Source organism: Chiloscyllium plagiosum, chromosome 20 (assembly GCF_004010195.1).
Source record: "Chiloscyllium plagiosum isolate BGI_BamShark_2017 chromosome 20, ASM401019v2, whole genome shotgun sequence".
Taxonomy (NCBI): domain Eukaryota; kingdom Metazoa; phylum Chordata; class Chondrichthyes; order Orectolobiformes; family Hemiscylliidae; genus Chiloscyllium; species Chiloscyllium plagiosum.
In genome coordinates this window covers 44,305,923-44,318,536 of record NC_057729.1, presented here as the reverse complement: position 1 = coordinate 44,318,536, position 12,614 = coordinate 44,305,923, and the positions used below count along the sequence as shown (strand labels likewise).

The 12,614-nt window shown below is 36.5% G+C and overlaps 1 protein-coding gene across 3 annotated transcripts in view; it reads left to right on the top strand.

Annotated features, from left to right (window-relative positions):
• Nucleotides 1-11,249, top strand: part of mybl2b (v-myb avian myeloblastosis viral oncogene homolog-like 2b) — a 53,630-nt gene extending 42,381 nt beyond the window's left edge. For 2 of the 3 annotated variants that reach the window (XM_043710663.1, XM_043710662.1), the window contains exons 11-16: nucleotides 881-1,023; nucleotides 3,694-3,796; nucleotides 3,893-3,988; nucleotides 4,507-4,620; nucleotides 5,423-5,557; nucleotides 6,650-11,249. In XM_043710663.1, the coding sequence (XP_043566598.1) occupies nucleotides 881-1,023; nucleotides 3,694-3,796; nucleotides 3,893-3,988; nucleotides 4,507-4,620; nucleotides 5,423-5,557; nucleotides 6,650-6,775 (717 nt within the window). In that variant the 3' untranslated portion in view covers nucleotides 6,776-11,249. The remainder of the gene's footprint in view (nucleotides 1-880; nucleotides 1,024-3,693; nucleotides 3,797-3,892; nucleotides 3,989-4,506; nucleotides 4,621-5,422; nucleotides 5,558-6,649) is intronic. The other variant, XM_043710665.1, reaches the window with a different exon arrangement.
• The last annotated feature ends 1,365 nt before the right edge of the window (nucleotides 11,250-12,614 follow it).

Below are 12,614 nucleotides of genomic sequence, written 5' to 3'. Positions count from 1 at the left end.
GCATAACCGTTTACTTTGTGAAGCAGGAATTGCCAGTGAGAAGATTGGGCAAAGTCAGATTCCCAAGGACAAAACAAATTGAGTATGCTTCCAATTTCCATCTAATTGCTTTGCACAATCAAACACTAACTATCTTCCTAGTAATTTCTGTGCATCTACTGCTTTCCAAAAACTAGTTCAACTTTAGTTTGTCACCTCACTTTGCTTAAGCTTATGCTAAACGGTCCACAGAAGTTCAAGTTAAGCAAATAAAGCAGAGCCCACAAGATGAATGACAGAGATGACAATTACCTACGCTAGTGGTCAACATTTGTGCTCATTCTATTTGCATTGCATCAGCTTTCTTTTCCTCTAATGTAATTTAAATCCAAGAGAAGAGAACAATTGCTGGTTTAAGAATGGATTTTAATTGGTAGTAAGGAACAAGTTAACTTTTGGGGTGCTGTTTGTCCATCGCCCCTCAAATTTTAATAAGTGCCTCCTCAGGTTTTCTCTGAGCTCCTTCTAGTCAATCACTGCTAGTTTCCTTTGGAAAATTGTTGCGCTTTTCCATTACCTTTCTAATAACATATATGTTTTCTTTAGCTAAAGTTTAAACTTGGGTATGATATTTTTAATCCCATTTCCCTATCCTAGTCCTTGCCTTTTCCTACACTCAAGGTTCATCTCTTTCTAGTGTTTGTCTGTGGGACTATTTCAATAGAAGTGTCTAATTAACTTGCTGGGATAACAACAAATGTAGTTAGGTGATGTGGAAATTTCATAGGTGGTTCTATTTTAATTTTCTTCTGTAATTTAATGTAACCATATGATTTTAAGTGTGTTGGTTGAAATTGTTAAATACAATTTTGTTGCATATTCCTCTTTCCTCCCCTTGTAGTTTTTAAACTTCTGGACCAAACAAGATAATCTTGATCTTGAAAATCCATCTCTTACCTCAACCCCAGTTTGTAGCCAGAAAATCATAGTTACAGCTCCACTCCAACGAGACTATACACCCAAAGTTCAAAAAGAGAACTCTGTGTAAGTAGCTAAATGCATAGGTACTTGAGAAAGTGTACTGTGGATGCTGGATATCTGTCCGAAGAGCAAGAATACATGTTTTGGGTCTATGTCCTTTCAATAAAACTTGAAAAGTTTGTGATGTGCTTTAACAGAGTTTGGAAGCAGGGCGGGATGGGGATCAATAGAACTGACACAAGACAATACCACTTCGTTGGGTTCAAAAAGGTTATATTTGTATATAATTTGCATGAATGGACATTCCTTTTACACCTTGATATATATGTGCATTCCTCGTTGACTTTTTTTTCACCCCACAAATGGGTGTTTTGCATAGTAGTGCTTAAAACAGACTAAGGGATCAATAAAGTGTTTATGAACTGTATTGCAGAGGTCCACAGAAGTTCAAGTTAAGCAAATAAAGCAGAGCCCACAAGATGAATGACAGAGATGACAATTACCTACGCTAGTGGTTCAGTTTTACACTTTATATTCAAGTTAACCCGTTTTCAAGGGAATTTCAAGACTTTAACAGTCAACTTTACATTGAATCTATGACCCCATTCCACTTCCATGTCACCCATGTTGAGTGTTGATTGCTTGATCCATCACTGACTAATCACTCTACCATCTCCATCAACCAGGCCCTAAATCAACACAGGCAGAAATATGCTCTGAGGATACATGGAAAGCCTGCTTAATCAAATGCAACATCTCCACTGACATGTGGGAATCATTTGCCCTAGAAGACACACTAGAGAAGATGCATCCTCAATGACACCAACTGCTTTGAGCATCACCGAGTGCAATATCACAATGCTGGTCCTTTTTGCAAAGGCTACTATGCCCTTGAGTTATTTTCCAGAGAGGGGTAATTGGCCAGACTCCAACTAGGCTGGGTTTGAAAGGTTTATTGGCACCATTTTTGTTTACCCCTAATAGATTATGCCTACAGTCTAAGGGTTTCATGCCTTTTTTTAAAAAAAAAGGTATAATCAAAGGGCATGGCCAGCTCTAAATGCACAGTTCAGTTCAGTTCGAGTGTTAGTTGAGTCTGAGTCACAGTTGAAAGTGGAAGCTTTCTCCCTGTTTCTGCCCTTCTGACTTTGTAACCTGTCAGCCTTTTGTGTCATTTTGACTCTTCGTGCTAAGGGATGTGTCTATTGGGACTGTTGCAGGTAGTTTCAGAACAGCATCCGGGAATATCCACTATACACTTACCCAAAATAGTTAGTAAAGTTAGGATCTGAACTACCTGCTTAAAAATGTTTTGAGGGGTCGGGCCTGGTCCATAACAGCAGCAAGTGGAGGCCAAGCACAAGCAGTGGAAAGATCATGTACAATCATGGAAGCAAGTAATCCTCCTCCGAGGCACAGCCAAATGTATTTCCCCCTTCCAATGAAGGGTCATTGACTTGAAATATTAACTCTATTTCTGTCCACAGATGCTGTCTGATCTGATCAGCACATGCAATGTTTGGCTTCTGTCTGATTTCTAGTATTTGCAGTATTTTTCATTTCTAAATTTTATTGGTAACCCTAATAAAACTATTGCTCAGTTATGAGAACTCATTAAACTCCACTGAGAGCAGTTAATTATTTTCCTTGTCTGCTGGAAATTTAAGACTTGTTTTAAGACTTGTTCCTGGTGATACAAGACAATTTAAAGCTGGGGTGATTAGAAATTATTGATTTTTGCTTTTCTCTCTTCAGATGAACATTTCCAAGGTTTTCTGTTCTGATTTTCAGATTTCCAGCATTCACTATATTTAATATATCTAGTTTCTATAGCCAATAGCCTAAAAGCTTTACAATAAAATTCATTTTAAAACAAAATTATAGTGCTGAGGTTGAGTTAGTTGATACAATGTCAGTGGTTTACATTTTTAAAACTACTGACCGTAATATGTTTATTAACTATGCAACTGATACATGGTAAGCCAATGTAGCAAGATCACTGCTGCAACTGGGCAAGTTATTTTCCACAAACTTAATTATTCTGACTTTCATTGCACTTGGGCAGTCCAGGGCTTTTAATAATTAAAAAATGTGGGGATTTAAGAGATATGCACAGTATACATAATGTATTGTGCAAAAGCCAACCATTGAAGTAAAACAAATTAATATCTTTTAATTTTGCTTAGGTCATTTAAATATGGGTAAACTATGAACCAGCTTCATTCTTGTATCATAAAATTACAGCAAATTGTTAAACATGAAGCTGTTCAAAAACATCATAAGAACTTTAGTTCATTTTGATTTTTATGAACATTTTGGTATCTATCATTTACTTACTATTTAATTATATTTTCAAGGAACAGAATAATATGAACAAAACAAACCATATCCCCTCTTCTACCATCCCTAATAAATAGGCTTCCTCAAAAAGATCCCCCTCTGCATCCTAATTCAGCCAAGCAACTGATAATGAATCTAATTACACTTGGGTTGTTGCTATTCCCCCAGTGTAGCAAATAAAAACCCTCCACTTTTTAGATTGAAGGAGATCAAAGGAAAATTAAGTTTGGTTTTTAGCTGTATAAAGCATGTTCAAAACAATAGTAAACAGAATATTAACTAGTGTTAATTTGACATACTGCTTCAATAATTGATTAGATCATGCAGTTTGTGACTGAAGGAATATGAAGTTTGTTGTGAATTATTTATTTTTAGTATTTTTTAATTTCATAGTTTTCGAACACCCAGAAGTCGAAGGTCTCTTTTAGACAGTACACCAAGAACACCTACTCCTTTCAAAAATGGGCTGGAAAAATATGGAGCAGCAAAACCTCGGGTTTGTATTGATTAATTTGTAAACAGGATTTATCACTAATCATGTATTTCTGAAAATAATTGCACAAATGTGATTCTCCCTCTTGTGTAAACTTAGTATCCTGTGTCTCAAATTGAGGAGGAACTAAAAGATGGTTTGAAGAATGTTTTGCAGGAAGATGAAGTCCAGTTAGCAAAACGAAAGCAGCATGGGGTTAGTATGCACACGTTTAGCCAATAAAATTATGATTTTTTTTCACTTATTTAGTCATTACTTTTTAGATCACATTTTTCACTCTAGGTTCCCATTTTATGAAGTTTGTTCACATTTATTTTATGAAACTGTACAGATTCATTTACAGGTTATTTGTAGAGTTGCTTGTTTTGCAACTTGCGTCTATCAGCATAACAATAGTATTTGTCACAAATTTAACTTATGGAGATATGCTTTTAATGGGTTTAAGTAGAATAATTGAAACTATTATACGGGTCTTGCATGGGGCACAGAAATCAGGGCTTTTTCTGTGAAGTCCTTTCAAGAGACACATAATTTCTTGGCTTCCTCTTGATCCACAAATTCAACTGTATTTTGGTCAAAATTATTTTATAGGTTGCGTTCAAATTTGTGCCTTGCAGCTTGTTAAGTATCTCTAATGTGTGGAATGTTTTATAATCTGTCTAAAATCCTGCAAAGAATAATTTGTTTCAGTGCGACTGCTCTTGTTTGTTTAGCTACACAGACCTCTTATGAAGAAAGTGCGGAAGTCCCTTGCTTTGGATATTGTGGAAAAGGATGGGGGTAAAACAAATCAGCCTGTTTTCAGCACCCTCAGCATAACCAAACAGGTAACCTGCCTGCAAATAGGAGTATGCACAATGTTGAGCTAGAATAAGAATCTGGTAAATGGTAATATTTTACTTTTTTTTAAATTTTGAAAATAGTTCAAATATTTCTTTGCTTTAATTGTTTGACTACTTATCCAGTCAAAATAATTCAGAACCAAACAGCTGTTGTTCAATAACTGGCTAAAGAATGTCAACCATGCTGGTTTTAGACGTCTTTGCAATTACATAACAGGTTTCAGTAAGAACAGATAAAGATTAGCTTTCCCAAAGATGATCTTTGATGAGTTGGCTTTCAGTAGAGATAGAATCGCTTAGCCATGACTTTCACTCACTGCTGTATCCAAATGGAAGTGGAATGGTGATTTTTCTTTTATGTGGGATAAAGTAAAGGAAAGTCTTCAACACTCTTCAAACTTTTTGTATTTCTTATCAAATCTCCTGATGATGTTTTTTCTTAGTATTCAGCAATTGAAGTAGCAAAGTTTCTGAGGCTCAGTTGAATCTCATTAAAAACAATCATCCTGAAACAAAAAGAACAAGTACACTTCTGAGCACGGGGAGGTTCATTAAAATATTTTAAAAATGAGTCCAGGCATACATCTCTGGGGATATCAGGAGGCTTGGGACTTGGTCCACTTTATGTCCTGTAAGTTACATCCTAGGGAACTATTTAGTAAACATTTTTGTATTCACTGCAAATAAATTTTTAAAGAAAATATAGTCTTCCTTTAGTATGGAACAAGGGACTGTATACACAATTACAGGTGTGGTATTATCTGTAATTTTATTTTCTCTTTATAAGCAGACAAAAGATTCTTTATCAAAATCTTTGAACAGCTCTTCAAGTAAAAATGATGCTCTGAACAGAGGTTTTATTATACCCAATAAAGAGACTAGTTTTTCATTCAAGCCTTCTAAACCAGAAACTCCAAAATGGGTAAGTCATGTTGCTAATTCAAAGTGGATTTGTTTAGTTATTTGTCTATAGAAATGCCAGCTGAGAGACACTAACCATCTGCTTACAATGTGTGCAGTTCACAATTTAATAGCTTTTTTTGTCTTGTAGTTGATTCTGTCTTGACTCTTCAGATTATTTGATTTCAGTTCGGTGAAAACCATCATTATAGTGATCTACAAGATGTCTTTGCTTTACAGCATGATTTGGTAACTCAATAGATTAGATGACATTACAGTGTGGAAACAGGCCCTTCGGCCCAACAAGTCCACACTGACCCGCCGAAGCGCAACCCACCCATACCCCTACATTTACCCCTTACCTAACACTACGGGCAATTTAGCATGGCCAATTCACCTGACCTGCACATCTTTGGACGGTGGGAGGAAACCGGAGCACCCGGACGAAACCCACGCAGACACGGGGAGAACGTGCAAACTCCACACAGTCAGTCGCCTGAGGCGGGAATAGAACCAGGGTCTCAGGCGCTGTGAGGCAGCAGTGCTAACCACTGTGCCACCATGCCGCCCACTTTGAATAAAAACTTGACAATACAAGACAATAAAAACTTGAGGTAATAGAAATTGTTGCAGAAGCCAAGCAGGTCTGGCAGCATTTGTAAAGAGAAAATTGATAATGTTTCGAATCCAGTAACCCTTCTTCAAAATTGTTCTTTAAATGTTTTCTGTTATCTAGCTAATATAAATGGTTGGGGGTGTGTGTGAGTTTTTAAACTTACATTTATTTTCTTGATGACTCAGCCTGTACCACCTGCTTGATCACAGGGCAAATATAACCCTTACTATATATTTCTGAGCTGGAAAATTGAGGTGCACTCCATACGGCATGCATTTATCAGCTGGAAAATGGGGGAAGGGTTTAAAAGGATGTATGTAGATTATAGGCCTATGTAGGCATTTTGACACAATCTCATGTGTTGCATTCTATGATACATTCAGCCTTCAGTATTTTAAAGTTCTTTGAGAATAATGTACTTGAAAAGTAACTTGCATAGTTGAAACTCAAGCATGTTTTGTTCATGGCAATAAAAATATTTTCTCTTATTGTTTGCAGATGAGTAGTGCTTGGGAAACAGTAGCCTATGGAAGAACAAAAGATCAGCTTATAATGACTGAGAAAGCCAGAAAGTACTTAAAGGCATTCAAAACAACTCACACCTCTAGGACTTTGATTTTGTAATGTGTCCAACAGCTTTGAACATTGTGCTTGGATGACTCTTTCAATGGAAAGATTTAGTTTGTGGAACACAGACTAAAAAATCATGGATTTATAAAACTGATGCTTTAGCAATTTATTTTTTTGAGTCAAAACAGTATATCGTAGTGGAGGGCAATATTGTCCTAACCGAGGACAACTAATTTTGTAAAGCCAATTTACATACTGCATTACTGGTTTGGAAACTTCAAGTCATGAGAACATGACCAATTGTAGACTTTACTTTTATAACAAAAAAAAATTATTAATTTAATATTAACAATCTAACTTTTTTCACTGGAAAGCTTCAATGTGGAACAGTTACTTGCACTGACAAAATTGTGCTTAGGTAATTGAGAAGAGTTCTCTAATAATGTCTTATCACATTTGTCAATGTAACTGTGTTCAATTAGCTCTTCAAATTGAAGGTGCACTTTTTGCTGCTTGTAGCATAAAATCAAGAGTGAAAGCTCTTATTTGTTCCAACAACAGCATGAATTAGGTTTGCTTCTCCAGTTGCAATATTCTCATGTTATAGCTCTGGCATGACAAAAGATATGCAGGGTTTAATGCAGAAGAATGTTTTCACTGGAACAAAGCTACTGTTTATAACTCAAATACTAGTTAATATGACTGTCTGCTTCCAAGGTAACTCAGTTGATCTTTCACAAAGTATCGATTTTATCATCAACTAATCCTCCCAAATCTGTTATGAAGCTAGTTACGATTATTCAAATAACAAGTGTAGAAAACTTGTTCCATTCGCAGTCTATTTTTCATAATTTGCACCATTCCAACATTTAAAGTACTGAGCATTGCTAGAATATGATAATATGTCATTTGAGATCCTTCTGTCCCATATCATTGGTCTCTGTTCCCATCAGGGAATTGAAGGTGATCATTTTAAATCCTAAAAGCAATAACTCCAATGCCAAAGGATACACAACTGATCATTTAGGACTCTGATATAAAATTTGACATGGTTACGATAGAAATTGTGGAAAAGTTGTCACAGTTCTCTCCCAGCTGTTGAGATGCAAGAATTTTGCCTAAACTGCAATGATGAGTTATGCATGAAATTCTGAAATATATTGCTCTGGCCTTCCGGGTCTCAATTATAAATGTTGACTGTAGTATGCAGAAGGATGGAATGCTTAATAACCTAATGACATTAATACTCATCAATTTCCTTCAGAATCAAACAACTTAGGTTCTAACTAGAAGTCTTTCATTCAATTTCCCAATTTGTGTAAGGTCATGTAACTGCGTGATTTTTATCCTAGCAATGTTCCTTTTCCTGTCTCTCTTGTCACCTACCCATCCCTCCCATGTACATAAGATGCACATGGTTAGTATAATTTTATGTCAATTTAGTCCCTACTTTCTCCAAAGAGCAGCCTGCATATCTGTTATATCACTGGTACCTAATTTAAGTTTGACCTTTAAGGTTCAAAAGGAAAGACATTGAGTGAACCTTTGAAACTGCTGCAAACAATCTGAATCATGTTTTGTACATTTATTTCAACATTCTTCTATGTAAAATAGATGGGATAGATTTGAGTTTCACAGTTGATTAGAATTTAAATTGTTTTAAATTATTTTCCTTCCTGTTCTACCAATTGGAATTCCAACATTGTTAATTTAGTAGGTAGAATAAAAAGCAGCCAGTTGCTCCCTTATCTCCTGGATAGAGATTTTGGGAGTTTGCTTGTTTTTTTTTGTTGCAGAAGAAGTATTTGATAGTAGTAACATATGAACATGTATACTCAATAAACTGCTTCAGTGCTTCTTTAGAACAATAGAGAGAATTTTTATTGATAATGTTAATACCTTACTTTAAGCAAGCCTAGTTTTCATGGCTTGAAAGTCCAATTGCACTTGGTTGAAAAAATCCTTTGGACTAAGTAACCAGGTTAAAAACACAATAAGCATTAAAAGGATGTGATTTTTAAACAAAATGACTGTTAAAAATATCAGTTTTGTAATCTGCACTCATATTTGCAGATCAATAAAAGAATAGTATTTTATACTATGTGAAGACAGTGTTAATTTATTGGCAGACAGTCTGTGATAGAGACATTGGCATGTGGATTGCTCCAGTTAGATGAAACAATAGTCCCTTTACATCCCGTCTTTGGTTCTGCACAGCATGAGTTGACAAAATGGATGGGAAATTTTATCAGTTTTGAGTAGGTTTTCCATATCTACAAAAAATATTCCTTGATATTTGCATATTGATAGTGATGCCAGTCCAAGTGCTCATTCGAGATTCCAGTCAGCAGTGTGTCAATTAAGGAAGACAGACACATTTGCACTGCAGCACTATATCATGGTGATCTAGATCTGCCAGCATTGTGAGAATCAATATTCATTGAATGACTTATGATTTCAGTTTTAATGATGCCAGGTATGCTCAAGTGGTTGGTAGTATCATATACTTGTCTCTTAAGCCCAGCTCTCTCAAACATTCTTTTTGGGTTCGGTGAGAAACACCTTCGATGGGACAAGATCTAATCTCTTATTCTTTGCATATTTGCAGTATGTAAATGATACAACACTATGCTTGAATCCACGGTCGCATATGCAAATTTCCTTGTCTTAGAACGTCTCACGTGCACTCCATTCTCCTTTTTGAAATGGAGTACCCCTTGATGTGCTAGTTGAGAAATCTACTTTTGTTCTCTGCTACCAATCACAAAGCTATCGGCAATCAATATACACAATGGCAATCTTTATATTGCGTGGCTATAAGGTTGGTTTCATTAGCAACTGCAAATGAAGCCCAAGTCACTTGCTCATCTTGCAAACTTTAAGTTGAAATGGGGTGCATCAAAGCCATGCTGTGAGGTAATGGGTACCCTGATTGAATCTTTACTTACTATCCAGCAAACTAAAGATTGGGCCTAATACAACTATTTTTGGTCCTGAAAAGTGTCCCATTTATATTAGGCTAGCTTGGAACGCTAAGCTATCTCAAAAATAAAATGAAGCTACTGTTTACCACTAACAAGTTGCTGATTCGAGGCAAAAATATGTTCTGCCTTCCACACTAAATAATTGTGTATGAAATTCAGTGCTGGATAAAATGCTGTGTACATCCCAAAAGGTGGTGGATCAATCATTTCGGCTTCTTGCAATGAACATGGTAACAACAGGACCCATATGGGCTTATAAAATTCAGAAGTATCCAACCTTAGATGTGATTCTTCCATTGCATAACAAATTGCTAAATAATCCTTTTTGTGCTAAGGAAAGCCATTTTAGGATTGTTGGGCTCACTGTAGCACAATTACATGTGCAAGAGGTTACATATATTAAAACTTACTGTTTGCAGACAGAAAGAACATGTGTACACACTGCCTCTGAAATCTCAACCGTTGTTACTAGTTCATTCCTCAAGATAATACCTGATCAATCTGAGTCGACAGGACTGGTTTAAATTTAAATGAGCTTGGCAGTTAAACATAGTCGTTTGTGTAACTGGTGCATTCTTCATGGCAATGTCTATACCATCAGTATGGGCTTCTTCGACAGTATAAAATGACATTCTCCATTATGTTGGTATTCTTATGAATGTTCTGTTGAGTGCAAACTGACTGTCTCATCAACAATACTCAAATTCTGTACACTCAAATGATTGAACACATTCAGTACGTAGTGTAGACTGAAAAGGTATATTGAATTTTAAAATGAAACAAATTTACTATTCCTATATTACCGTTGGTGAAATGCATACAAATTTCATCATTTAAATATTCAACCTTTTAAGGAATAAGACTATTTCAACATCTTTCAGCCAGGCACCTAATGCAATTGAATTTGAATGCACTTGTGTTTACTTGATTGAACATGGTAGGGTAATGAGTTCTGAAATTGGGTAGGTTGCATCGGGGCTTTTGTAAAAATGGTTTAAATGTTAGTTCTTGTGTGCTAGTGCATTTGTGATTGATATTCAGAGACTTTAATTTACCCTGTTGTATATTGTAACAGAATCAAAATCCTGAAGTCCAATTTGTTATCGAAAGACGCAAATTTTACTGGCAGGGCAGACCAGTAGGCAAAATGTTGATGTTGTGCAAACCTATTTTGATTTTGTACAGTTTGTGATTTCTCTTAAGAACTCATATAAGTTGAGCCTTCTCATACTATACCACCTTGAGAATGAGTGACTAATTGCAATCAAAGTAAACTTTACATAATCATGCTCATTATGCACACATTATGCGGTCTTTAGTTTCATGTGCATAACTGCTGCTCTAATTTTATGCTGTGATTAAGACTTTTGAGCTGAGATTATTTCCGAACAAATTTGATAATCTTTAAATGTGTTCAGTTTTTCAACTGGTGTTTATAAAAAAAGTTGTCTTCAATTACATTAAAGTTATTATGAATAACTAATGAAAGAAAATCAATAGATTTTCATATTTATGTAAAGATTGTGTCTTTAAATCACTTCATGACAGCCAATTTATTTCAGTTTTGTTTAAAGTATCATATTACAAGAAGTGCTGAATTGCTTGTTATTTTTGAAGAATTGAGTTAAATTCACTTCCTGAACATAGCTTTTGCTAGATTGAGTTCTTGCATGCCTCCTAATAGTTTTGGCAGATTTGTTGTAGGAGTTTGTGTTTGAATCATCACAGGAAGCATTCTCATCTTTTGATTTTATATTTAAACTAAGTCCTTTGCCAAATAACTTGTATAAAAATATTATACTTTAGAAAATTGCAACCTGCAAACACTCAGCGTACACAAGTTCATTTTGAAACCTGTTGTACAGGGGATCCCCAGCTTCTGTCGTGATACTACGGATTTCTTACAGAAACTCAGCACCCATGGGCCAATCAAACTTGGAACATTCTTTGTCACAATGGACGTTTCAGCACTCTATACCAGCATCCCCCACAATGATGGCATCGCAGCAACAGCCTCAGTATTCAACACCAACAACTGCCAATCTCCGAACACCGTCCTACAATTCATCTGCTTTAACCTCAATCACAACATCTTCACCTTTGATAACCAGTTCTTCACCCAGATACATGGAACAGCCATGTGGACCAAATTCGCACCTCAATATGCCAACATCTTCATGCACAGGTTCGGACAAGACTTCTTCTCTACGCAGGACCTTCAACCAACACTCGACACCAAGTACATTGATGACATTTTCTTCCTCTGGACCCATGGCAAGGAATCACTGATAAAACTACACAGTGATATCAACAAGTTTCATCTCACCAATCAAACTCCCCATGGACTACTCTCTACTATCTGTTTCATTCTTGGACACATGCATCTCCAGCAAGGATGGGCACCTCAGCAACTCACTCTACCGCAAACCTACAGATAACCTCACATTACTACACTCCTCCAGCTTCCACCCAAAACTTATTAAAACAGCCATCCCCTATGGACAAGCCCTACACATACACCAGATCTGTTCAGACGAGGAGGAACATGACGGGCACCTGAAAGTTCTCCGGGATGCCTTCATAAGAACAGGATACAATGCTCAACTCATCGACTACCAGTTCCGACGTGCCACAGCAAGGAATCGTAATGACCTCAGGAGACAGACACGTGCTGCAACCGACAGGGTACCCTTCATTATCCAGTACTTCCCAAGAGCTGAAAAACAACGCCATGTTCTTTGCAGCCTGCAGTACATTATCACTGAGGATGAGCATCTCGCCAAGACCTTCCCCACAACTCCACTGTTCGCCATTAAACAACCACCGAACCTCAAACAAATCAATGTTCGTAGCAAACTGCCCGGCTTTCAGGATAACTCCATACAACCCTGTCACGTTAGGCGCTGCAA